Source organism: Zalophus californianus, chromosome 8, assembly GCF_009762305.2.
Source record: "Zalophus californianus isolate mZalCal1 chromosome 8, mZalCal1.pri.v2, whole genome shotgun sequence".
Classification (NCBI taxonomy): Eukaryota; Metazoa; Chordata; class Mammalia; order Carnivora; family Otariidae; genus Zalophus; species Zalophus californianus.
In genome coordinates this window covers 2,229,075-2,255,241 of record NC_045602.1, presented here as the reverse complement: position 1 = coordinate 2,255,241, position 26,167 = coordinate 2,229,075, and the positions used below count along the sequence as shown (strand labels likewise).

Genomic DNA, 26,167 nt, shown 5'->3' with positions numbered 1-26,167 from the left:
GTTATGTTTCCCATTTCTGCCTCATTTACGCAGGAATCCCTCACTGCTGTCTAATGCTGATTCACGTTCTGTGCAGCACCAGAGGCCATCCTGGGTCCCAAAACCTCACGATCCCTTTCTCTGGCTGCTCCAGCCGGACCAGCTCTGTTTTCTCTGGTGCGTCTGGACCTCCCTTGTTATCTCTTATCGTGGCCTCGCCACAGGTTGGCTGCTATTGATTTGCAGTTACTAAATCTCTGGCCTTGGTGTCCTCATCTGTGAAATGGGTCTGTTAGTATGTATCTCATGTGCCTGCAGCGATTCTGCTGGGACAGGACCACGCAGTAGCTGATGACCAGGTGGTGTTGCCAGCAGAGTTGAGCCCTGCCTCTTGTGGGGCGTGCTCACCTCGCAGCAGGTGGGTGTGATGTGGGCCGGGCACTGACCCTCCGCCAGCTTCCCCCTCCGCTGTACTCAGTGTGGCTGGAGCCGCTCATGGCTGCACGACTGCTTGCTGGTTGGTCGACGGTCAGTGGTTAGGAACTTGCTTCCATAAGCTGGCGTCCGGGAGCCTGGTTCTGCAGTGTGGGCTCCGGAAGCAGACAGTGCTTGTCTCCAGGGAGTCCTGGTGCGGCCCGGAGTGACACAGACGCTGAGAGCTTGGTGACGAGGCTCACCGGTCCTCCCTGCTGGTTCCTCGCCGGCCTTGCGGAGAAGGCGCTCTGTCAAGCGTACCTGACCTGTCTTCTGAAGGTGCGACCTTATGTTTTTATCTTTCTGAAGAGTTTTGATGAATCTATTTCTTTAATAGAAGATTAATTAGGGCACTGAGTGCTGATTAGTTAGAAAATATATCCAACCCTTTCATATTCCCTGATCTTAATTCCATCTTCGTAAAACTGAAATTGCACCTGTAGGAAGTTTGACTTAATTTTTTTCCATAACGGGAGATTATGAAAACATATCTTAGCTGATACTGTGTATGTGGAGGTTAAAACGAGTTAGAACAGTCAGGGCCAAGCATGAGCTCACCGCGCGTTTCTAACATACATTTTAGAGCTGTTTTTAGCATCTGAGGTCATGTTGCTTCTCCGGAAAGCATGCTCGTCGCTGCTCTTGGGACAGTTTGTCTTCGCCTCCTGCCCGATGCACTTGCTCACCATCCTTGTGTAGCTCAGGGTCTGGGTTCCTATCATGAATTACCTGCTGGCAGTTCTCTTTCCTCCATGGCTTGGTGGTGGTGGCTCTGGCATGGTGGGTCCCATGTGGGCTCCGTGTGGGAACACCTGCCACAGACCCGTATGCCTCGCACTCTCCACGGGCCCCAGTGCCCGGGTCGCTGAGATAGCTGGAGAGGAAGAGAGGGCAGAGCCGCATCCTTCATCAGCACAGTGTTGCTACCGGCGCGGTTACTGCGCAGTCTGCGTGTTGCTTGTCACCCCACCCCGTTGGCTGCTGCCGACTGGTCCTGCTGGATCTTGACAGGCTGAGTCAGGCCACATCCCTCCCTGGGAATTTCGTGATGAGTCTCAGGGTCAGCTTGGTCTTCTGTGGGTGTCTGTTTGTGGGGCGTCAGGTGCTCTGGGTGCCCCTGTCCCTGCCTGGGGGCTGTGAGGATGCTGGTCCAGAGGGTGCCAGAGAAACTTTGAGTGGGTATGGACAGGTGCATGAGTGAGGTGTGGGGGCCCTGTTGTCTGAGTCCCCAGTGCACATGGTTCCTGACATTGCCCTGAGAGCCTGTGGGGTCCTGGCTCACCAGCAGCCCCCTTTTCTGATCCGTAGTCAGACGCGTTATCCGTTGCACCACTGGCCCTCTCAGCAGCCCCTTTTTCTATTCCCCCGGCCACTCTGCCCCGTGACCACTTGCCTGACCTCAGCTCTTCTTGCCACCACAGAACTGGTCTCCGGCCCTGTCCTCCAGTCTGTCCCACGCTGCTGCCCACGGTGGCTCTCTGTGGCCCGCCAGGATCTCATGGCACCCGTGTCGGCCTGGCGTTCACGGGCACTGGCGGCTTTCATGCTGAGCTCAGCCTGGGAAGGCCCTCTGTTCTCCCGCCATGTTGTGTGTCTCGCCTCTGCCTCTGTCTCCGGCCTCTGTGCCTTCCATTTCTGACTTTCTGCATCCTCGGCACACCCCGGCCTCCCTGCATGGTAGGCCACGTCAGTAAGACAGGAAAATGGTGTTTTTTTGGAGAAAGATTTTCTGGGACAAGTCGAGCCAGGAAACCTTGTAGAGAAGGGGGAAGTGCCTCCTGGGTGGGGCAGGGGAGTGTGTTCCGGGTGAGTGGCCATCGCTGCAGGGCTTCCTAGAATGAGGGGGTCGCTTGGAGAAGGCGATCTTATAGATGTGTCCTCCATCACGTTTCTTAGCTGGGACAGTCTCCCCGGAGAGGAAACGGGTGCTCTCCCCCAGGTGTCTCCTTGAATCCCCTTGCACTGCCGACAGACTCTATAGGGCCACCCCAGACCTGTTCGTTTTGAGTCTGGGGGCTCACCCTGACCCTCGCTGCAGGGGCCCCGATACAGTACTGAGATGGCCGCAGAACCCAGGGCAGTCACAGGGGATGCGCACAGGCCCCGCCCAGGGCTCCTCTGAAGAATGAGGCTGGTGTTCAAGGTAACATGAATGAGGTGATGCCCCCAGGGGATGGGTGGCACAGAGCTCTCCCTGCCTTTAGAAGTCACCGTGTGGGCAGAGTCAACCCCCGATCACAAGAACAATGTGGCCAGTGTGATACGTCTTTGTGCATCAAGTGCCACGTGGGCCCGTGGGCGTGTGGGCAGGGACATGCGTGGCAGGAAGCTCTTCTCCCCACTCAACGGCCAGGAGCCCCTCGTCTCTCAGGATGTGGAAGTGCTGGTCCAGAGACAGCTCCAGTGGGTCTCACAAGGTCTTGGCCAAACCTCCAGGGAAAGGAGCTGGAGGCCTGCGAGTGGGAGGCGTGGGTCCTGATACCAGCATCTGTCCGGGCACCGCGAGTGGGAGGCGTGGGTGCTGAGACCAGCATCTGTCTGGGCACCGCGAGTGGGAGGTGTGGGTCCTGAGACCAGCATTTGTCCTGGCACCGCGAGTGGGAGGCGCATGCACCCCCCTGCCCCATGTGTGCCTTGGGGCAAAGCCAGGTGCTTGAGGTGTTGGATGGTGCTGCCCTCAGGTTGGAGCTGATGATCCAGGCACAGCCTAGCAAGTCCTGTTTCATACAGGGCCTATTAATACGCTTTCTATTTTTTGCTGTGCTCAGTTTTAGAGTTTTTTTCCAAATAAGGTTCAAATAGTTTTGCCTTTTAAGGGAAGGAAACAAAGACAGAGCTTCTTAATTATTTTCAGTAATTATTTTCAATAATATCCTGTGAATACAGGATGTCCTCTTAAGTTTTCAGAAAAAAGGTTCACATTACTGTGTTTTTCTTCTTCCCTTGAAACCCCATCAAATTTGCAGCTGGCCAGTTCGGCCTCCCTGGAAGGGAAGGGGCAGCTGAAGTTCACCTCCGGTCGTTGGAGTCCTCACCACGCTGGCACCCAGGTGGCCACCGCGAGCGACACGACTGTCCGAGGGTGGGACACGCGGAGCATGAGGTCAGTGACGGCCGAGACCGCAGACGCGCCACTCTCCACGGGTGGTCCCGGCCCCGCAGAGGCGTTCCTCTCCGTCCGCGAGCGCGCGGGCCCGACCCCGCAAAGGCGCCCCTCTCCATGGGCGGTCCGGACACCGCAAAGGCGCCCCTCTCCATGGGCGGTTCCCACCCCCCAGACGCACCCCTCTCCATGGGCGGTCCGGACCCCACAGAGGCGCCCCTCTCTGTGCAAGAGGGGCGGTTCCGACTCAGAGGTACCTGGGGCACCTGGCTTGTCTGTCTTCACCTCGTTTTTCTGCAGGAAGGCATGCATCGCGTTTTGTTTCTCTGCCCCGGCTTGAGCCCGCGGCCCCGTGGTGGGGGGACAGCATTCCTCACTGGCTTGTTTACTGCTCCGTGTGGCTGCCCCTTGAGTGAGTGCTGGCCGTTCGTAGTGAGAATCAGGAGTGGGTTTCAAAACACCTCACCCAGGAGAGGGGGACCGCCGGACTCTCGGTCGCTGGGATTGGCGAGCCCAGGTGGGCAGGTGCAGCCCCACGTGAAGTTTGTGGACTTGTCTGTGACAGTTTCTGGGCCTTTAAGATCCGCCCCTCTTGGGGAAGCGCAGTTTGTCCTGTAAGTCATTATGCTCAGCAGCCAGCTCTTCTAATGGAACAAATAAGAGCGATTTTTCTGTTCCAGGTGTGGTTTGATAGGCAAAGGAGTGATGGTGTGCACATCTGTTGCCATGGCAACGGGAGCCGTGCAATCGCTCTTAAGATACAGTTTACCCCTCAGCATGCCGTAATTTATCACCGAGCTACAGAGACGGACGTCACCAAGTAATGTCTGCTGCCTTCAAGGGGGGGCACAACTTTAAATTTAGGTCTGCGGCCCCTCTGAAAACTCAGCGGCTAATAAATTAATCAGTTGCCACTTCCTCAGGGTGTGTGTGTCTGCACGAGGGGTGTGTGGTTTTGCTGCCCGAAGCTGGGAGCAGGGGGCGCCGAGCCCGAGGAATGTGCCGCCGGAGAGCCGTTTCTGCGAGTCCCGGGGCCATCTTTCCCTGTGTTTGCATTGTTCTTTAAAGGATGTGAGGAATTTCAGTATCTCAAGACAGGACGTTACAGCCCCCACACAAAGACAGCAGGCGTGCCTCTATGTGGCGGCACCTTCCTTTGCCTGATTCTTTCCCCCGGATGATTCCTTGCTGACTGTTATTTCTCCTTTTGCAAATAGCTTTGGTTTTTATTTAGCCAGGGTGCTTTTAATGTTGGTTCTGGAACGTGTTGTGCTTTTGTGTTGAAATCACTGCCCCCAGAGAACGCAGAACACCCTTGGCTGATGCTCTGTGCGCGTGTGACTATCCGCCCAGCGCCCCACGACCTGCCAGGGCTTTAGTTCTGTACAGTTGCCCATTTCACTTGGAAGGTCTTCCTTCCAGCTTGGGGTGTCTTCTTTTAGGAAAAGGTAAGGATATTGGAAAAGCACAGGATATAAACACCATTTCAAGATATAAAGTGCTTTAGGGTGAGGAAGGCCAGCATGGGAGACGATGGAAGGGAGTGAGTTTACTCACCTCGAGGGTGGAGGAACGTGCACTCGGCATGATTGTCAGATGCGTAGGGTGATTACAGGCAGCTGGGCCATTGCTGGCTCACTGTGCGCACGGCAGCCAGGAAGCCTAGGGAGAGGGAGTGCTTGTAGGGGAGGCTGAGTCACACCCGGGGGAGGAAATGCACAGAGCAGCAGCGGCCTTGCCTCCCTGACCGGGCGCGGGACTTCTGGTTCCAGCCATTGTCCAGCCTCACTGGATGACCTGCTCCTCTGGGTTTCTGACATTAGAAGGACGTAATTGACCGAACGTTCTAATTTCACACCTTTTGAGGAGTCGCTCGGAGCAGTGGAGGTCAAGGGTTCAGCTAGGGCTGTGCGCGCGTCTGTGTGTGCACATGTGTGATGTGTGTACATGTGCCTCGTGTGCACGTGTGTGTGCAGATGTGTGCATCCGTGTGTGTGTGCACGTGTGTTTATGAGCACACACCCCCTAAACAGCTGAGTGACTGATCGTAAAACCACCCTGCGTCTCCGTGTTGCACTGAGCCATGGCGGAGTTGTGTTGGCACTGCGAGGTGCTGAGAAGGATGAAGGACAGCCCAGCCCAGTGACACACACTGTCCCCTTCATGGTTTGTATTGCTTTTCTGGTTTTCTCTTCCCTCCCTCCGTCTGTGTCTTCCGACTCCACCAGCATTGTCCTCCCAGCCTGCTGCAGACCGTTTGCTTTTCTCTCTCGGTGTCCTTCTGGAGCTGGGTCAGCTCTCCTGCCTTGGCCCCACTCCTCATGCTGTCACAGTCCTGCTGACTTGCTCTCTTCCCGAGGGGCCAGGTCATGTTTGGGACAGTTAGGAGCCAGCATCGCCTCCACAGCTGCGGGATCACAGATGTGCTCCCAGAGAAGCCTCGGCCTGGGCCCCCCTGGGAGAGGTCCTGAGGGGAGCATCACCGCCCCTTAGCACCCGAGCTGTCCCATCGCACGGGGGAGCCCCAGCTTGCATGGCCGTGGCGGGCTGAGTGGTCCCCCAAGGCTGGCACTCGATGGGGAACAGGAGACGGGGTCAGTCTGCAGCATGGAGTCATCATGACCCGCTCCCTTCTCTTGTGCTCCCCTCACTTTCTCCCCAGCCAGATATACTGCATAGAGAACGCCCACGGGCAGCTGGTGCGGGACCTGGACTTCAACCCCAACAAGCAGTACTACCTAGCCAGCTGTGGGGACGACTGCAAGGTGAAGTTCTGGGACACCCGAAATGTCACTGAGCCTGTGAAGACCCTGGAGGAGCACTCCCACTGGTACTGACTTCTCTGCATGCTGGGTCAGGGGAGGGGGGTTTGTAATTTATTTTGCTAATTCTTTTCCCATTTGGAAAGGCACAAACCAGCTTAGTTTGTGCTGCTGTGAATCATTCAATCAACCCGGTTTTATTTTTCCTAAAGAAACACTTAATTCCAAATCCGAATGTTTGTGATTTATAAACATAGGAAAAGAAGAAAAACATTGCATTCTGTGTTCTCCTGAAATAGTGCTGGTTCAGATATGCAAAAACAGTGTGCACAGATGTTCACGCGGCATTGTTTGCCGTGTTGGGGAGCGGGAAACTGCCCTAATGCCCATCAATAAGGATGGGTTAGGTCTGTCTGTGATGCCCATGCAGTGGGGATGGTGCTGTGGGTGAGGAGGAGACTAGCTCTGTGTGTGGGGTGGACAGTGCCCAAGAGCAGTTGTCGCTCCGGAAACATTATTTAGTGGTTACTGCATGCCAGGTATTTAGTGCTAAAGTAGGTGAGAGATCCATTCCAGACCACTGTGCCTGGTATAAGCTAATTCTATTCCAGTGAGGCATGTGTCTATTTGTATGTGTAAGTGCACGCGTGTGTGTGTGATTGTGTGCTGGTGTGCACGCTAGTATGTGATTGTGTGCCGGTATGCTCGTGAGGGTGTGTGCACACGTGTGTGTGTGATTGTGTGCCTGTGTGCTCGTGAAGGTATGTGCACGCCTGTGTGTGTGATTGCTTGTGTGCACGTGTGCTTGTGAGGATGTGTGCATGTTTGCACATGGGTGTGCACCTCTTCGTGGTAGCATATGTGCAGCAAAAGCTTGTGTGTGTGTGTGTATGTGGAAGAAACGTCTAGAAACTACTGCCAGGAGTCCTTGCTTAGGCCAGGGTGGGCACATTCCAGGAGAGTTGACTTTTTCTGGTCTGTGTTCCTAAATTCTTTGAATTACTTACTAGAAGGCATGTTTCTGCAGTCAGGACATTTATTTATTTTTTCTTTTTTTTTTAAATTTAAATTCAGTTAATTAGCATATAACATATTATTGGTTTTGGAGGTAGAGGTTGCAATCAGGACATTTAAAAACCTGGCATGCTAGAGTACAGTTTTGCCAGATTCCGGAAGTTGCTGTGATGGCTTCTGTCATCCCCGACCCTGTGTGCGGGCTGCCGGCACTCCGCTCGGCTCACTGAGCTCCCTGCGAGTGTGTGCCCTGGGCCCCGTGGCCGCTGCTCGTGGACCTTGCCCTGGGGTTTGGCTCCATTGCCAGGTCATCTGTAATCTGTCCTTTGTAGTAGTTGTTGTGCAGTTGTTGCCATTAGGACGTAGGAAGCCTGGCTGGCAGGGTGAGCAGCAAGCCCTCCTTTCCCTCCGAGGTTTGCGCTTCCATTTGGCCTCGTCTCTGCTGGCCGGGACATAGGAGAAGGTTGTAGGGAGACACGCAGTAAGCCCGGCCCTCTGCTGGGAACTCCTCACGTCAGACCATGCAGTCTGCAATCCACGGCCCAGCGACCCCGCTGTTACCCCGTCCAGGAAGGTCCGAGTAGAGCTAGAACTGCCTGCTTGCCTCCCAGGGTGTGGAGCATCCGGTACAACCACTCGCACGACCAGCTTGTCCTCACGGGCAGCAGTGACAGCAGGGTCATCCTGTCCAACATGGTGTCCATCTCCTCCGAGCCCTTCGGCCACCTGGTGGACGACGATGACCTGAGTGACCAGGAGGAGCGCCGTCCAGAGGAGAAGTAAGGGCGCACGCTCTCGGTGGTGTGGGGGCTCCTTTCTCCCGGACCCCCACCCTCCCCCTGCAGTCAAGGCGGCTCACGTCAGGAGCATCCGGGTGTGTGGTCGGGGCAGCCTCTGCCACTGCCGGCTTGGGGCTCATGGTTCTGCAGGACACTGGCACCCGCCACATGGGCCTGGGAGTCGGGTTAGGTCAGCTCATGCCATCTTGTGTGGGTTCTGAAACGCGGACTGGTCCATGTCTGTCTGCTTTCTTGCTAAGCGCCATACAGGGGATTTTAAGGACTAGTCTTTAAACCTTTGCTCGGGTAGTCATGAGGACTTGGCTAGCCCCTGTGGGCGGCAGATTGTCACCAGTGTCCTCTCCTCAGGCTTGGGTTTGAGATGTGTGGTCCAGTCGTTGGCCGGTGGCCCTCACTGTGGTGGGGTGCAGACTCCAGGCCAGCACTGTCAGAGCCAAACATGGGCGTTCCCCAGCCCTCTTGCCCTAAGGTGCCGTAGGGAACATGGGAAACCTTGGGGGCGTCTCAACAGTCGTGCCTCTTGGTTGCAAATTCGCCAATCCTAATTGCATCTGTTCAGGGGCTAGCTCTTCAAACCAGGGCTCATGCCCCCAAGAACAGTGGGGTCCCACTCCTGGTTAGTGCAGAGCAGGGGCGCCCTAGTCTAGGGCTCACGTCGGAGCCCCCAGCTGTGAGCGGAGTGCAGTTGCAGCTTCTGTGGGCAGGAGAAAGAAGTCGGGAGAGCCTGTGTCTTCTGTCAGTGACGTGGACTTTAAAAGGGGACATTTCTTGTGTTTCGAGTGGACTTTTTCTCGTGTGGGGGAGCTGCATGCCGAGGCTCACGGCTGCTGGATCCCAGGGAGGGCGGTCTGGAATAAGCCCCAGTTGACTTGATCAGTCAAGCCCAACGGTACAGCAGGGCTTGTCCTTCTGATTGAGGTTCTTTACTGTCCTGCTGTCTGAATTCTCCCTCCATGTACCTGAGCTCGGCCTAACTTCACCTTTGAGAAGAGCTCTCCGTACTGGGGCCTTTTCTACAGCTGTCTGTTTTCTGTTCAAGCACGTGGGTGCACAGTTTGGAAACACGGTCCTGGTGGTTTTGGTGCAGTGACCTCCCGACCGCGGTGCCCTGGGCTTTGGCACTCCTCACCGGCCTCTCTGCATGCAGCCTCGTGGGGGCACAGCTGGTGCCCGTGTGGCTCACGGGGTGGGAAGGCCGGCTGATGCAGCGACATCGACATTGGTGTCCCCACAGTCCTGCTCCCGTGCTCTGTGCACGTGACTTACCAAACTCAGGAGAAGAGAATCCGCAAGAGGATTTTCATGCGGCGTTGGTAACAGAGCCCCAGTTGGGCATGGCGGGTCCACGTCACAGGAAGAGGATGGATCCAGAGCACTGGAGGCCAGGGTGGGACCCAGAGGGTGGCTGTCTTGTTGGGGAGAAGAGCGTCCTCAGAGAGTCTAGGAGCGTGGAGTGTAGAAATGGGAAGAGAAGTGCCAGAGGAGCCCATGCCCTTGGGGTGGGCTTGGGGTGTGGCCACTCAGAGTGGACGGTGCATGATGTCCTGTCCCAGTCGGCAGGCAAGTTCTGTGCTCTCCCGGCTCACGTGGTGTCACACGGGTGGCGCCATCGGGTCAGGGTTCCTGGAGAAGGAGAACGGTCGCTTCAGTTTGAAGGGAGGTGACACGGGAGCCCTGGCGGAGCGCGCTGTGAAGCCTGAGGCCAGGACCAGGGGCCCTTTCCTGCCGAGCCAGTGGGGCCTGCATGGCCCGGGCCAGCTCCACAGCTCTGCGCAGGGCAGGGCCACGCTGGCCGCCCCCAGAGTCCTTTCTGCTTCTCGTCACCCTTTCTTCAGCCCTCATGGGTGTTTGCGGTCACCGCCCCCTGAACCTCAGGGCCCCTGGCCGACTCGCGGGCACCTGCTGGTCCCCAGCCAGAGAAGACAAAGTGTCACCCGGGGGTAGCGTGGCCGTCCTACGCCGCTGCAGGAGCTCCGCCCCTCCCGGCCGTGTGAGGGCGTCTGCCACCCAGGGCTGGCTGCTGTCGGCCCTCCCGTCTCGCAGATGAGGGGAGCGAGGCCCCGGCCGCCGGCCCCGTGCAGGATGCCCCACCGCCTGGCTCACGCGTGTCTCTGGTGCCTTGCAGGAGCCAGGAGCCCCCACGGGATGGCGTCATCGCGACCTATGAGGAGCATGAGGACAGTGTGTACGCCGCAGACTGGTCCTCCGCTGACCCCTGGCTCTTCGCCTCCCTGAGTTACGACGGGAGGCTCGTCATCAACAGGGTGCCCCGGGCGCTGAAATACCATATATTGCTCTAGCCCCGTCCCGATCCGTCTTTTGGCGGGTTCTCGAAAACGTGCAGCTCCTGGGAGGCACTTAGTTCTCCAGATAGACTCGTGTCTGGGAGAGCCGGCGCTGCCTGCCCCCGGAGCCCTTGTGCGTGACGAGCAGCTCCCACCAACAGCCGCTGACCCTGCCCGAAGTCTCCCCCGCCGGTGAGAGGACGTCGTCCTCCCTGGGGCGTGAGCCGTCCTGCTGCAGGTGGCTGTCTGCACGGCCACTGTTTGCTTTCCCCAGTCTCTGTCAGGGTTTTGGGAGTTTCATTAAAAAAACAGAAAGAACAAAAAAACCCCACTTTGTTTCCATAATATTAACTCATTTTTCTCTTGAGATTAAATATAAAATAAAATAACTAAGGCCATGCTACTCAGGCTCCTGGCTCGTTCCTTCAAGAACTCCACCCCATGCGGCCTTCTCGCCTGCTCTCTGTGATGGTCTCTGTCCCTGCCCAGAAGGAGGGCCGACAGGTGGAAGGGCCCCCGCACCCCTGCATCCAGGCCCAGGCTGCGTGCAGGCCTGACCTGGCTGTGTGCGGACCGTGGCGTCTGGGCGACGGGCCTGGGGGCTGGCCGTGACAGTGACCAGCTGTCTCCCGTTGGCCTCGGGCGCCCCCCGGGTGCTGCTCTGTACTGCGTCCTGCTCACATGACGCTGATGGCAGGGGAGGTGCGACTCCTCGTCCCTGGAAGCTGCACGCGTGCCCTCGGTCAGTGCACACTCGCACTTGTGAAATGCCATGTCATGGTACTGACCCCCACTCCTTGGTGATCCTGAGCACAGGGCATGTGGGCTCTTGCCTGGTTTTCCTCTGTGGGCCCAGGGGGAGAGGAGGACAGGTGGGGTTTGGGGGGGGGACAGGGGGGCCTGGGGGGAGGGGAGGACAGGTGGACCTGGGGCAGGGAGGAAGATGTGTTTGCCGAGAACTCACCACGTGCCTCCCATGTGCCAGGCCGCAGGCATGGCAGAGAGCAAGGCACAGGTCAGTGCCCACTTGGAGTCTACACTGCTGCTGGGCAAGCCCTGTCTGCCAGTAGGTTGTGTATCGGTTCTGTTGGAGTAGAGATGTGGGCCTGATGCCAGGGGAGTACAGAGCAGGGCTGAGGAAGTGCTGTGGGGAGCAGGAGCGGGATGGGGGGATCTGATCCTGAACGAAGGGCCTGTCTGAGAAGGTGACTGTGGGAGAGCTGCAGCAAAGGGAGAGTGTATGCAAAGGCCCTGGGGTGCGGTGGGCCTGGCCCAACCGGGAGCACAAGAAGACTGGTAAGATGAGTGGCGAGAGAGGGCAGCGGGCGGCCCAGGACTGAGGACAGAAGCCATGGAGCAGAGGCAGGGGCTGGTGGCTTGGGACCATGGTGGAGGCTTTGCCTCTGCTTTTGTTACTGTTTGTTGCTTTGGTGACAGTCTGAATTTAGCGCATGCAGAGATTCCCAGTCTGCATACGGAACAGTTCATCACCCCCAAATCCCAGCTGCTCCTTGGTGGCCTCCCCTCCCGCAGCCCAGCCCTGGCAGCCTCAGTCTCTCAGAGGGTGTCCTGAGCAAGCGACCGTGGCGGGCACTTTCACTCAGCACAGTGCCCGTCGATTTGTTGATTCTTCCAATCGCTGTGCGTGTTGTCTCCAGTGCGGGTGGCCACAAGCGGGGCCGCTGTGAGTCTTCGCATCTGGGTGTTTGTGTAAACATCAATTTTCGTTTTCCCAGGCAGGCCTTGGCACACTATACCTGCAGTCAAAATCCCCACCACCACCTGCTTTTGTCAATAAAGTTTTATTGGCACACAGCCACCCGTTCATGTACGTATGGTCCTGGGTGCTTTGCACGGTGGCGGAGCTCAGCAGCTGCAGCAGGGTCTGTGTGGTCGCCAAGCCGAGAATGTTTACCCTCTGACCTTGCCCAAGAGAGTGTGCCGACCCCTGCCTTAGCGTCCACTTGCAAGTGTGCTGCTGGGCCTGGGCTGCTTGTTCTGTCCACCATGCCCACCGGCCCCTGCAACGGCGGCCTCTCCCAGGTGTGTGGCAGTGGCTGGCGGTGGCTCTCACTTGTGCTTCCCGGGCGGCTAATGCTGAGGAATGATTGCGTACATACCATCTATATGCATGTCCTTTTGGTGAAGCTCATTTTTTTTTTTTTCTTTTAGAGAGGGAGAGACAGAGTGCATGAGCAGGAGGAGGAAGAGAGAATCTTTTTTTTTTTTTTTTTAAGATTTTATTTATTTATTTTAGAGAGGGAGAGGGAGGGATGGAGAGGGAGGGAGAAAGAATCCCGAGCAGGCGGCTTCACACCCAGCACAGAGTCTGACCCAGGACTGGATCTCACAACCCTGAGATCATGACCCGGGCCGACATGGAGAGTCGGATGCACCCCTAGCCCACTTTTTTTAGTTAAATTGACCATTAATTATTGTGTGCTTAAGGACTAGAGATTGAGAGCTCTCCTGTGCTCCGAGGGCAAGTCCCTTGTCTGGCACGTGATGGGCAGGCACCTCCTCCCAGCTTTTATCTTTCTGTTCTCTTTGCTGCGTCTCCTGCAGAGCCCAGGCTTTGCGTTTGGTTGAGGTCCAGCTCACCCTTCCTTTTCTTCTGAAAGTTTCCTGGTTTTACATTTTACATTTGGATCTGATTCTTTTAAATAAGGTGTGAGGTTCTGCTTGCAGGTTTTTGTCCCGCAGAGATCTCCGAGTCTTTGGGCCCCTCTGTTAGGAGACTTCCTGCACTGACTTGCTTTGCTCCGTGTCTGAGGTCAGCTGGCCCCACGCGTGTGGGGCGCTTTCTGGACTGTCCGGTGGCATCAGTCTCGGTGTCTGTCACCAGGGATTTCCGAAACCACCTGATGGATGCTTTCACGGGCTCTTCCTTCTCTGACTCCTCAGTGCTGTCCGGGCCACTGGTGCTCCCCTCCTCAGTGCCATAGCCATCGGACTGGGGCTTTGCTTCCCCTGCTCTGCTGCACCCCTCCAGGCCCGGGCCCGTGGCGGCAGGACATGGCTGCAGCCAGTGACCCTGCCAGGGACCACACCCTCTGGTCCGTCAGAGAGGAAGGGCCCCTTCCCCAGTCTCAGATTCTGTATCCCCCAGTGGCTGCTGCTGTCCTTGCTGCCCCCACAAAATCACCGGGGGGGGGGGGCTGTTGGGATGCGAAGAAACAAGCCTTTGTTTACCTAAAACGACAAGAGATGCTCCACTGTGTGAAGTTCTTCAGCCAGAACTGGAAAGCCACACTGCGTCCAGCAGTGGGCGCTGGGGGAGGAATGAGTGAAAAGGCTCACGGCCACGTCGGTTGTCCTCGGGCTGCCTCTCTCTGCACCTGGGCTCCTTGCTGCAGGTGCACTGCGGACATGCAGGTGGCAGCAGCTGAGAGCTGCTGAGAGGCCGGCGGACAGCGGAGATGCTGGAGGTGGGTGGTTTGGGGATGGGTCTGCAGGTGAGGCTGTGGAATCTGCTGACAGATGAGAAGTAGGTAGGAGGCAAGGAGAGGAACGGGGAGGGCCCAGCTCTTGGTCAGAGTGACTAGGATGGTTGCAGGGTGGGGGATCAGGGAGGTGAGCAGCCGGGTTTGGGCTGTGAGTTTGAGATGCCTGTGAGACAGCCCAGTGGCCACATCAACCAGTATATTTGGATATTTGAGCTGAGCTCCAGGGAGAGGGCTGGGTGCATGGGGAGAGGAGGCATGGGCAGCCCCAGGCTGAGCACCACGGTGTCAGTGCTGGGAAGATCAGGGCTGAGCCCCAGCATGAAGCCGTGGGGGCAGGGGCCTGCAGGGGAGAGAGCAGGGGCTCAGGGGGGAGGTAAGAGTGACCTGGTGCGTGGGGTGTTCTGGAAGCCAAGGGAAGCAAGGGTTTAGGAGGGGACCCGTCCGCCATCAGGTGTCACCTGGGCACTCGGGGGCAGAGCACATCAGCCTGGCACAGTGGGGGTTGCTGGTGTACATGAGCTGCCGAGTCTGGAATGGGCTCAGCCATAGTCGTCTCTGGGGAGAATACCAGTCAATGCCCCAAAGCTGATCGTCTGTCTCAAGATCAAGTACTTGGTGGATACATGGATGGATACCTGAAATACCACTTAGGATACAACCTGAGTTTTCATGAAATTCGTGAAATAAATGCAAGGTCCTACTTACTTTCAGGTGCTGGAGCCACAGCTGGGCCCGTTGCAGAGACGGAGTGGGTTCTCGGGCATGGTGCCACCGTGCAGAGACGGAGCGGGTTCTCGGGCATGGTGCCGCTGTGCAGAGAGAAAGCAGTACCTACGAGTCGAGGCAGATTCCATTCACTCCAGTCCCGGGTGGACATGTGCCTCTTTAGCTTCCGTGCTGTCCTCTTCTGTAACACCAGAACTCGGAGGGGGCTCCCAGCTCGTCCCCGACCCTGTGCGGTGCCACTGCTCTGCACCTCGTGGTCCCAGGAAAGGCGAGAGGACTGTGATGCATTAGTGTTCACAGAGTCTGGCGGTTTCCCAGGTACACGGCCCGCAGGCTGATCTGAAATGCTGCCCCGTGTGTGACCGCACTTAGCGGCTGTCCAGTCAGTCGGGCAGTCCATCCACTGACCATCCGTCCCCGCGCTCTGAGCCCAGTCTGCCTGTCCAGCCACGTCCCACGTCTCTGCAGTAAGGCGCACTCTGAGTGAACACTGCTGGCCCCTGTCTGCTTCAGGCCGCTGTCAGGCTACATGGCCTCTTCTTCGGACATGCTTTTCCTCCTCCACCTGGCACAATGCTGCTCATTCTCAGAAAACCGGCTCCAAGGTCCCCTCCTCTGGAGACTTCCCTGACCGACCACAGAGTCAGGCCCGCGTGGCTCCTTGAAGCCTTCTCAGGAGGGCGCCAGGTGCCCTGTTCCTGCCGATGTCGGGCTCCCCTGCCCATGCTTGGGTGCTGGGCGGGCTCGCTGCTCCCCCAGGCTCATAGACGTGCGGGTTGGATCCACATTTCTTGGCTTGGCGCTCCCAGCCGCCAGCAGCCCCTAAGCCCTCCCAGCAGTACCGGCAGCGCAGGGAAGCTGGGCTCCCCATGCCCCTTCTCACACGCCTCTGCCCAGCGTGTGTTGAAAGAGTCGTGATACCACGGCAGGCTGTTGCAGCCTTGTCGTTCCAATCCTGCATGCTTGTGCTGAGGGGCTGTGGTGTGCGGCCCAGCGCCGGGGACGGAGATGAGGGGCCCAGCGGGGGTGCAGCCCCTGCCTCCAGCGGCACGTGGGCACATGCAAGGGCTGGGCTGGGGCCACGGCGGCTACCCAGGCTGTACCGGACACCTGGTGAGGGGAGCATGACGCTCCTGTCGGGAGAGTGTCTGCAGTGGCTACGTCCCAGGGAGGCTAGCAAGCAAACAGAGACGTGAAAACGGTTGTAGCCGAAGAAGCCAGTGCTGGTTGTCTTAAGGGGGCTGCTCTGCAGATGCGGGGTGGGGGTGGGGAGGGCAGGGGAGGGCACATGGGCCAGGGCAGGGGGCACCCCTCCTGGCAGGCTGTGGGTGGGCAGGTGGTGTGGGCAATGGCGCCCGTTTCCTGCTGCTCACCGCCCTGGTGGATGTATCACGTTGGCTGGAAGGAGGTGCAGCAGCCCCTTCCTGCGCTCTTGCCCCTTTGCGGACTGGAAAGCATTTTCTCAAGTGTACCTGCTGGGGCCCCTGCACTCGGCCCAGCAAGCAGAGACACCCCATCCCACAGGTGCAGGGCGGGGGTTGGCAGCGCTGCCGCCTCCAAGGCCTCATGGCAGCTACCATCCCGCCATGTGGGCATCCCCGGCGGGACCCAGACCCGCCTCCAAATCTTGTTCGGGGTGCCTGTCACATAGCCCCGATAGGCTGAGCTCAGTCCTAGAGTTCTCCCTCGGCTCAGACCTGGATTCCATCTCCAACGTGTGGGGTCCTTGTGTGTTTGCCTGGGGGCTGCGAGCACCCACCATGGGGGCCCTGGTCCACCTTCCTTTGGGCCCCTGGGCCTGGGCTCAGCCACGGGCGGGGGCCCTGCTGTCACACAGGGTGTGCACACTGTGCAGCACCCTGCCCACACACACACAGGTTTCCTGGAGCTGCGGATGTCAGTCCTCCAGATGAGAGTGACAGGGGCACAGCACACACAGGAGCCTTGGGGCCGCGCACACCGCGGGCTGTGTGGAGCTGGGAGTCATGGGGGCTCTGAGCAGGAGTGTCAGCCCCACCCAGGAGGGAGGGTGAGAGGTAGGAAGCGTCTCTGGTCTCCTCAAAACTCCCGAGTCCTGAGATGAGGGCCGGTCCACGAAGGGCACAGACTGCCTTTGAGCCGAGAGGCTGGGGAGGGAGGCCCTGGGGCGGTTTCAGGCACTAACTGGGGCAGCGTGGGGCTTACAGATACAGAGACGAGCAGGTGGCATGTGGTCAGGTCACTCTGCCCCAAGGAGGGCAGGTTGCAGGCTGTCCTGCTGCAGGCAGCCTCCTTCTGTGCACACACACGTAGCTAACAGACATGATGCAATTCCTCCGGGTCTCAGATGAAGCCAACGAGCTTTCCCTGCGTCTTGCTGCATTCTGGATGTGCTCTCTCGGAGCTGGCATGCCCCCCGGGTCCGCAGGAGGGGTGCCCAAGGGACAGCTGACTCCGGTGCCGTGGAGGCAAGCACGCACAAGCTGCAGATACCACCCAGAATTTTCTGGGCTCCTGCACTTCCAGAAGGAAATCCGCAGATTCATGGCAACTTGGCTTCTGTGCTTCTTGTAAACGCTTCAGTGAACCAGACGAGTTCACTGACCTCTTCACTCTGCCGCCGGTGCCAGAGATGGGCCCCGAGTCAGGGTGACGATTCAGTCTACTAAAAACTCCCCGCCCCCAGCAACATCGCGTGTGGGGAGCCCTCCAGGCAAAAGGTGGATCCTGGGGTGCAGAGCAAGATGACGGAGGAGTAGGAGACCTGGATTTCGTCTGGTCCCAAGAATTCAGCTGGGTAGGGATCAAACCATTCTGAACACCTACAAACTCAACAGGAAACCGAAGAAGAGAGTAGTAACAACTCTCTGAACAGAGAAGCGACCACTTACTGGAAGGTAGGACGTGCGGAGAAGTGAATCCGAGGCGATATTCGAGAGGATAGACGGCGGGGGAGGGGCCTCCGTCGGCCGCTTCTGGCAAGAGATAGAGCCGCGGAGCACAAAATCGGACCTTTTGGAAGTCGGCTCCGCTGAGGGACGTCGCTCCAGTGGCTAAGCGGGGGGTGGAACCCTCGCGGGACAGTGGGGTCTCAGGACCCTCGGGGTCACAGAAAGACCGGGGGTGCCTGAGTGCGGCAGAGCTCCCAGGGATCGGAGCGGGGAAGCCGGCTGCAGAGACGGAGCCGAGGCGCGGGCTCTCAGCTCGGGGTGGCCATAAACTGTGATCCGCGGCCCAGTCGGGCCACTGCTCCTCCAGCAGGGGCCCAACAAGCGGCAGAGCCGGGGAGACTCCCCTTCCTCCCCCGGGAGGAGCGGCGCAGGAGCGCACCGCAGGGATCTGCTGGGTTTGCAGACTCCGCAGGGGGTCGGGTGCCAGAGATAGAAACGCTCGGTCACAGGCCGGGTGAGCACGGAGTGCGGCCGGAGACCGGGGACATGGGAGTGACTGCTTTTCTCCGGGGGCGCACTGGGGAGCGGGGCCCCGAGTTCTCAGCTCCTCCAGGTGGAGATTGGGAGGCCACCATGTTCACCCTGGTCCTCCAAAGCTGTACCGAGAGCTTGCAGGGAACAAAAGCTCCTGAGAGCAAACCCGAGCAGCTTGCTTAGCCCAGACCGACAAGGGCGGGGCAATTCCACCTCCGGCAAAGACATTTGGGAACCACGGCAACAGGCCCCTCCCCCAGAAGATCAGCACAACAGCCAGCAAGCCAAGACCAAGTTTACCGATCAAGGAGAACGGGAGAACTCCAGCGCTAGGGGAATACTGCACATAGAATTCATGGCTTTTTTACCATGATTCATTAGTTTTTCAAACTTAATTTTTTTAACTGTTTTTTTTTTAATTTTTCTTTTTCCCTTTTTCAACCAACATCTTATCAATCCCTTTTTGAAAAAAAAATTTTATTTTTCATTTTTAGAGTCATATTCTATCCCTTCATAGTAGTTACCCTTATTTTTGGCATATATATATAAGTTGTTCTCTCTTTAAAATTTTGAGATACAGTTTCTTCTAACAGATCAAAATATACCCTAAATCACTAGTGTATGGCTTTGTTCTAGTCTCCTGCCTGATCACAGTCTCTGCCTTTTTTTTTTTTAAATCTTCTTCTTTCTTTTCTCAATTCCTTTTCTAAAATCTTTTATAATTTTCATCTTTACAGTCATCTTCCATCCCTTCATTGTATCAACCCTTATTTTGTACATATATAAGTCTTTCTTCTTTAAAATTTTACGAGGCACTTTCTTCTAACAGACCAAAATACACCCAAAATCTAGTGTGTGGCACTGATCTATGCACTACCCTGATCATATTTTATCATATTCTGTTTTCTTTTGTTTTGTTTTGTTCTGTTTTTGTTTGCTTTATCTTTTTCTTTTTTTCTCTCTCTCTTTCTTTCCCATTCTTTTCCCCTGGTTTCAGCTCTTTTCTGATTTGTTTAGAGTATATTTGCTGGGGACGTTGTTAACCTGTTAGCATTTTGTTCTCTCATTCATCTATTCTCCCCTGGACAAAATGACAAGACAAAAAAAATCACCCCAGCAAAAAGAACAAGAGGTAGTACCGTCTGCCAGGGACCTACTCAATACGGACATTAGTACGATGTCGGACCTAGAGTTCAGAATCATGATTTTGAAGATACTAGCTGGACTTGAAAAAAGCGTGGAAGTTATTAGAGAAACCGTTCCTGGAGAAATAAAAGAACTAAAATCTAACCAGATCGAAATCAAAAAGGCTATTAATGAAGTGCAATAAAAAATGGGGGCACTAACTGCTAGGATAAATGAGGCAGAAGAGAGAATAAGCGATATAGAAGACCAAATGATGGAAAATAAAGAAGCTGAGAAAAAGAGAGAGAAACAACTACAGGATCATGAGGGGAGAATTCGAGAGATAAGCGATACCATAAGACGAAACAACATGAGAATAATTGGGATCCCAGAAGAAGAAGAAAGAGAGAGATGGGCAGAAAATATATTAGAGCAAATTATAGCAGAGAACTTCCCTAATGTGGGGAAGGAAACAGCCATCAAAATCCAGGAGGCACAGAGAACCCCTCTCAAAATCAATAAAATTACGTCAACACCCCGACATCTAATAGTAAAACTTACGAGTCTCAGAGACAAAGAGAAAATCCTGAAAGCAGCTCGGGAGAAGAGATAGTAACCTACAATGGTAGAAACATTAGATTGGCAACAGACCTATCCACAGAGACCTGGAGGCCAGAAAGGACTGGCAAGATATCTTCAGAGCACTAAACAAGAAAAATATGCAGCCAAGAATACTATATCCAGCTAGGCTGTCATTGAAAATAGAAGGAGAGATCAAAAGCTTCCAGGACAAACAAAAACTAAAGGAATTTGCAAACACGAAAGCAGCCCTCCAAGAAATATTGAAAGGGGTCCTCTAAGCAAAGGGAGAGCCTAAAAGCAGCATAGACCAGAAAGGAACACAGACAATATACAGTGACAGTCACCTTACAGGCAATTAAATGGCACTAAATTCATATCTTTTAATAGTTACCCTGAATGTAAATGGGCTAAATGCCCCAATCAAAAGACACAGGCTATCAGATGGGATTAAAAAACAAGACCCATCCATATGCTGTCTGCAAGAGACTCATTTTAGACCCGAAGACACCCCTAGATTGAAAGTGAGGGGGTGGAAAACCATTTACCATGCTAATGGACACCAAAAAAGCTAGGGTGGCAATCCTTCTATCAGACAAATTAGATTTTAAAACAAAGAGTGTAATAAGAGATGAGGAAGGACACTATAGCCTACTTAAAGGGTCTATCCAACAAGAAGATCTAACAATTGTAAATATCTATGCCCCTAACATGGGAGCAGCCAATTATATAAGGCAATTAATAACAAAAGCAAAGAAACACTTTGACAACAATACAATAATAGTGGGGGACTTTAACACCCCCCTGACTGAAACGGACAGATCATCTAAGCAAAAGATCAACAAGGAAATAAAGACTTTAAATGACACACTGGACCAGATGGACTTCACAGACATATTCAGAACATTCCATCCCAAAGCAACGGAATACACATTCTTCTCTAGTGCCCATGGAACATTCTCCAGAATAGATCACATCCTAGGTCACAAATCAGGTCTCAACCGGTACCAAAAGATTGGGATTATTCCCTGCATATTTTCAGACCACAGTGCTTTGAACTAGAACTCAAATCACAAGAGGAAAGTCGGAAAGAACTCAAATACATGGAGGCTAAAGAGCATCCTACTAAAGAATGAATGGGTCAACCAGGAAATAAAAGAAGAATTAAAAAATTCATGGAAACCAATGAACGTGAAAACACAACTATTCAAAATCTTTGGGATACAGCAAAGGCAGTCCTGAGAGGAAAGTATATAGCAATACAAGCCTTTCTCAAGAAACAAGAAAGGTCTCAAATACACAACCTAACCCTACACCTAACGGAGCTAGAGAAAAAAACAGCAAATAAAGCCTAAACCCAGCAGGAGAAGAGAAATAATAAAGATCAGAGCAGAAATCAATGAAATAGAAACCAAAAGAACAGTAGAACAGATCAATGAAACTAGGAGCTGGTTCTTTGAAAGAATTAACAAGATTGATAAACCCCTGGCCAGACTTATCAAAAAGAAAAGAGAAATGCCCAAATCACCAAAATCATGAATGAAAGAGGAGAGATCACTACCAACACCAAAGACATACAAACAGTTATAAGAACATATTATGAGCAACTCTATGTCAGCAAATCAGATAACCTGGAAGAAATGGATGCATTCCTAGAGATGTATCAACTACCAAAATTGAAGCAGGAAGAAATAGAAAACCTGAACAGACTTATAATCACTAAGGAAATTGAAGCAGTCATCAAAAATCTCCCAACAAACAAAAGCCCAGGGCCAGATGGCTTACCAGGGGAATTCTACGAAACATTTAAAGAAGAATTAATACCTATTCTCCTGAAACTGTTCCAAAAAGTAGAAATGGAAGGAAAATGTCCAAACTCATTTTATGAGGCCAACATTACCTTGATCCCAAAACCAGACAAAGACCCCATCAAAAAGGAGAATTACAGACCAATATCCTTGATGAACATGGATGCAAAAATTCTCATCAAAATCCTAGCCAATAGGATCCAACAGTACATTAAAAGGATTATTCACCATGACCGAGTGGGATTTATCCCTGGGCTGCAAGGTTGTTTCAAGATCCGCAAATCAATCAACATGATACAATACATTAACAAAAGAAAACAAGAATCATATGATCCTCTCAAGAGATGCAGAAAAAGCATTTGACAAAGTACAGCATCCTTTCTTGTTCAAACTCTTCAGAGTATAGGGATAGAGGGTACATACCTCAATATCATAAAAGCCATCTATGAAAAATCTACAGTGAATATCATTCTCAATGGGGAAAAGCTGAGAGCTTTTCCCCTAAGGTCAGGAACGAGGCAGGGATGTCCACTCTCACCACTGCTCTTCAACATAGTATTAGAAGTCCTAGCCACAGCAATCAGACAACAAAAAGAAATCAAAGGCATCCAAATCGGCAAAGAGGAAGTCAAACTCTCACTCTTTGCAGATGATATGATACTGTATGTGGAAATCCCAAAAGACTCCACCCCAAAACTGCTAGAACTCATACACGGATTCAGTAAAGTGGCAGGATATAAAATCAATGCACAAAAATCAGTGGCATTCCTATACACCAACAGCAAGACAGAAGGGAGACAAATCGAGGAGTCGATCCCATTTACAACTGCACCCAAAACCATAAGATACCTAGGAATAAATTTAACCAAAGAGGCAAAGGATCTGTACTCAGAGAACTATATAATACTCATGAAAGAAATTGAGGAAGATACAAAGAAATGGAAAAACGTTCCATGCTCATGGATTGGCAGAACAAATATTGTGAAGATGTCAGTGCTACCTAGAACAATCTACACATTCAATGCAATACCCATCAAAATACCATCCACTTTTTTCAAAGAAATGGAACAAATAATCCTTAAATTTGTATGGAACCAGAAGAGACACCAAATAGCCAGAGGAATATTGAAAAAGAAAAGCAAAGCTGGCGGCATCACAATTCCGGACTTCCAGCTCTATTACAAAGCTGTCATCATCAAGACAGTATGGTACTGGCACAAAAACAGACACATAGATCAATGGAACAGAATCGAGAGCCCAGAAATGGACCCTCAACTCTATGGTCAACTCATCTTTGACAAAGCAGCAAAGAATGTCCAATGGAAAAAAGACAGTCTCTTCAACAAATGGTGCTGGGAAAATTGGACAGCCACATGCAGAAGAATGAAACTGGACCATTTCCTTACACCACACACAAAAATAGACTTCAAATGGTTGCAAGAATTAAACGTGAGACAGGATTCCATCAACATCCTAAAGGAGAACACAGGTAGCAACCTCTTCGACCTCAGCCGCAGCAACTTCTTCCTAGAAACATCGCCAAAGGTAAGGGAAGCCAGGGCAAAAATGAACTATTGTGATTTCATCAAGATAAAAAGCTTTTGCACAGCCAAAGATACAGTCCACAAAACCAAAAGACAACCGACAGACTGGGAGAAGATATTTGCAAATGACATAGCAGATAAAGGGCTAGTATCCAAAATCTCTAAAGAACTTATCAAACTCAACATCCAAAGAACAAATAATCCAATCAAGAAATGGGGAGAAGACATGAACAGACATTTTTCCAAAGAAGACATCCAAATGGCCAACAGACACATGAAAAAGTGCTCAACATTGCTCAGCATCAGGGAAATCCAAATCAAAACCTCAATGAGATACCACCTCACACCTCATAGAATGGCTAAAGTTAACAATTCAGGAAACAACTGATGTTGGCAGGATGTGGAGAAAGGAGAACCCTCCTACACTGTTGGTGGGAATGCAAGCTGGTGCAACCACTCTGGAAAGAGTATGGAGGTTCCTCAAACAGTTGAAAATAGAGCTACCATACGATCCAGCAATTGCACTGCTGGGTATTTACCACAAAGATACAAATGTAGGGATCCGAAGGGGTACGTGCACCCTGATGTTTATAGCAGCAATGTTCACAATAGCCAAACTGTGGAAAGAGCCAAGATGTCCATCGACAGATGAATGGTTAAAGAAGAGGTGGTGTATATACACAATGGAATATTATGCAGCCATCAAAAGGAATGAGATCTTGCCATTTGCAACGACGTGGATGGAAGTGGAGGGTGTTATGCTGAGTGAAATAAGTCAATCAGAGAAAGACATGTATCATATGACCTCACTGATATGAGGAATTCTTAATCTCAGGAAACAAACTGAGGGTTGCTGGAGTGGTGGGGGGTGGGAGGGATGGGGTGGCTGGGTGATAGACATTGGGGAGGGTATGTGCTATGGTGAGCACTGTGAATTGTGCAAGACTGTTGAATCACAGTTCTGTACTTCTGAAACAAATAATGCAATATATGTTAAGAATAAAAAAAGAAGAGGAAGATAGCAGGAGGGGAAGAATGAAGGGGGGGAAATTGGAGAGGGAGACCAACCATGAGAGACGATGGACTCTGAAAAACAAACGGAGGGTTCTAGAGGGGAGGGGGGTGGGGGGATGGGTTAGCCTGGTGATGGGTATTGAAGAGGGCCCGTTCTGCGTGGAGCACTGGGTGTTATGCACAAACAATGAACCATGGAACACTACATCCAAAACTTAATGATGTAATGTATGATGATTAACATAACAATAAAAAATTAAAAAAAAAGGTGGATCCTGGCTGAGCCCCAGCTACGGTGGGTGGTAGGAGTGGTGTGTGCAGGGCCTGTGGGCTCTCTCTGCTGCCGTCCTTGGGCCTTGCAGCTGTGGAGGCATGGCCACGTGTGGTGCAGAAGCTCTGTCCCCTGGAGGTAGTGGGGGAGCAGGGGCGGGGGTGGAGGCTGGGCTGCAGGGTGCCCGGAAGGGATGATGCTGGAGCCAGGCAGGGTGCAAGCCCGAGCAGCGCGGAGCAGGGGTGCCTCTGGGGTACACTTGGTGGTTCCCATAGCTCCGGGGATGGAGGGGTCTCTAACCACGTAGGGCCAGAGGAGGATGCATCTCCATCTGTGTCTGCAGTCGCCTGTGGTGGGGATCGTGGTTCAGTGTCAGGCACAGGGATCTTGGCATGCCCTCCAGGCCCTCGGGGTGGCAGCTGGGGCCTTGAACTGTGACTCGATCTCCCGTGGTGGGACTGAGAAGGAAACTCTGTGTCCTAAGATGGCTGACCGAGCCAGTGAGAAAGCCCCAGGCCTTGCCCTGGGGCTTCTCCGGGTTCTCCCTGCTCTGCTTCCTGCACACTAATCCGGGTTCCTCTCCCTGCCTCGCTTTGCGCATGTGCCAAAAGTGCCACGTATGCGGAAGTAGAAGTGTATAAATTGCCCCTTTGTTTGTGCTCGGGGCTCAGACTTTGGCGATCACTCTCCTCTGGGCCCGCTGGTGTTAAATAAACCTCCTATCCTCCAAGATCTCCGGGTGCCCCTTGGTTCTTCCACTGGGCAATCCAGTCCAGGTTCCGTAACATTTGGTTCCCTGACCGGGAAACCTAACTGTGCTGGTCCATTGTTGCCATCGGTTTGGGGACAACGGCAGGGCGGTGATGGAATGAGGGATCCTAACAGAGAAGGTGTGCCCTGCTCCGCTGTTCCCGCCGGACTTGAGACTTGGCAGGTGAGGACCTGGTCCTGATGTCGGATTCTGGTAAGGCCTGGGGCCCCAGGACCCAGGCAGGCCCACCCCCACTGGGGTGGAAGGGGAGCCTGACCACCTCCAGAGACCTCTTAGAAGTCTCACAGGTAAGGATTCCCAGGGGGGGAATGTAATAACTTCTGGAGTGTGAATGTGTGCGTGAATGTGCAGTCCGACCTGGCCTGCTCAAGCGGACTGATTCTGTGGCTCCACGGGTAGGCACCCTTAAGGTCCCCAGAAGCCTACGGAGTCTGAGTGGGCCCCTCTGTGATTCCGTGGTGAACAGCATACAGTCTATGGAGGCATCAGAATCGATTCCAGTGTAAGTCACAACACTGAGACCGCTACAGCTAAGCCTCACCTAAGCTCCTTCAGGACACGGCCGGATGGGCATCTGATTGGTCTCTTCACCTCAGGAGGCACCCCCCCTTCGTCTGTCTCTGTGCCACCGTACACAGGGACAACGCCATGGGGTCAGGGCAAAGTAAACCTACGGTTCTAGAGACCATGATCAAAAATTTCAAGAAGGGGGGCACCTGGGTGGCTCAGATGGTTAAGCGTCTGCCTTCGGCTCAGGTCATGATCCCAGGGTCCTGGGATCGAGTCCCGCATCGGGCTCCCTGCTCCTTGGGAGCCTGCTTCTCCCTCTGCCTCTCTCTCTCTCTCTGTCTCTCATGAATAAATAAATAAAAAGTTTAAAAAGAATTTCAAGAAGGGGTTTTCAGGAGACTATGGAGTCAGGATGAACCCCCGCAAGTTAAGAACCCTATGTGAATTGGAATGGCCCACCTTAGATGTCGGGTGACCTTCAGAAGGGACGTTGGATGTCCCAGCAATTAGTCGAGTATGGCGAGTCATAACAGGAGAACCAGGACACCCTG

The 26,167-nt window shown here is 53.7% G+C and overlaps 1 protein-coding gene across 8 annotated transcripts in view; it reads left to right on the top strand.

Annotated features, from left to right (window-relative positions):
- EIPR1 (EARP complex and GARP complex interacting protein 1) overlaps window positions 1–10,820 on the top strand; it is a 130,950-nt gene extending 120,130 nt beyond the window's left edge. For 7 of the 8 annotated variants that reach the window (XM_027623497.1, XM_027623495.1, XM_027623493.2 and 4 more), the window contains 4 exons: window positions 3,420–3,556; window positions 6,219–6,386; window positions 7,944–8,111; window positions 10,258–10,820. In XM_027623497.1, coding sequence (XP_027479298.1) covers window positions 3,420–3,556; window positions 6,219–6,386; window positions 7,944–8,111; window positions 10,258–10,432 — 648 coding nt within the window. In that variant the 3' untranslated portion in view covers window positions 10,433–10,820. The remainder of the gene's footprint in view (window positions 1–3,419; window positions 3,557–6,218; window positions 6,387–7,943; window positions 8,112–10,257) is intronic. The other variant, XM_027623494.1, reaches the window with a different exon arrangement.
- The last annotated feature ends 15,347 nt before the right edge of the window (window positions 10,821–26,167 follow it).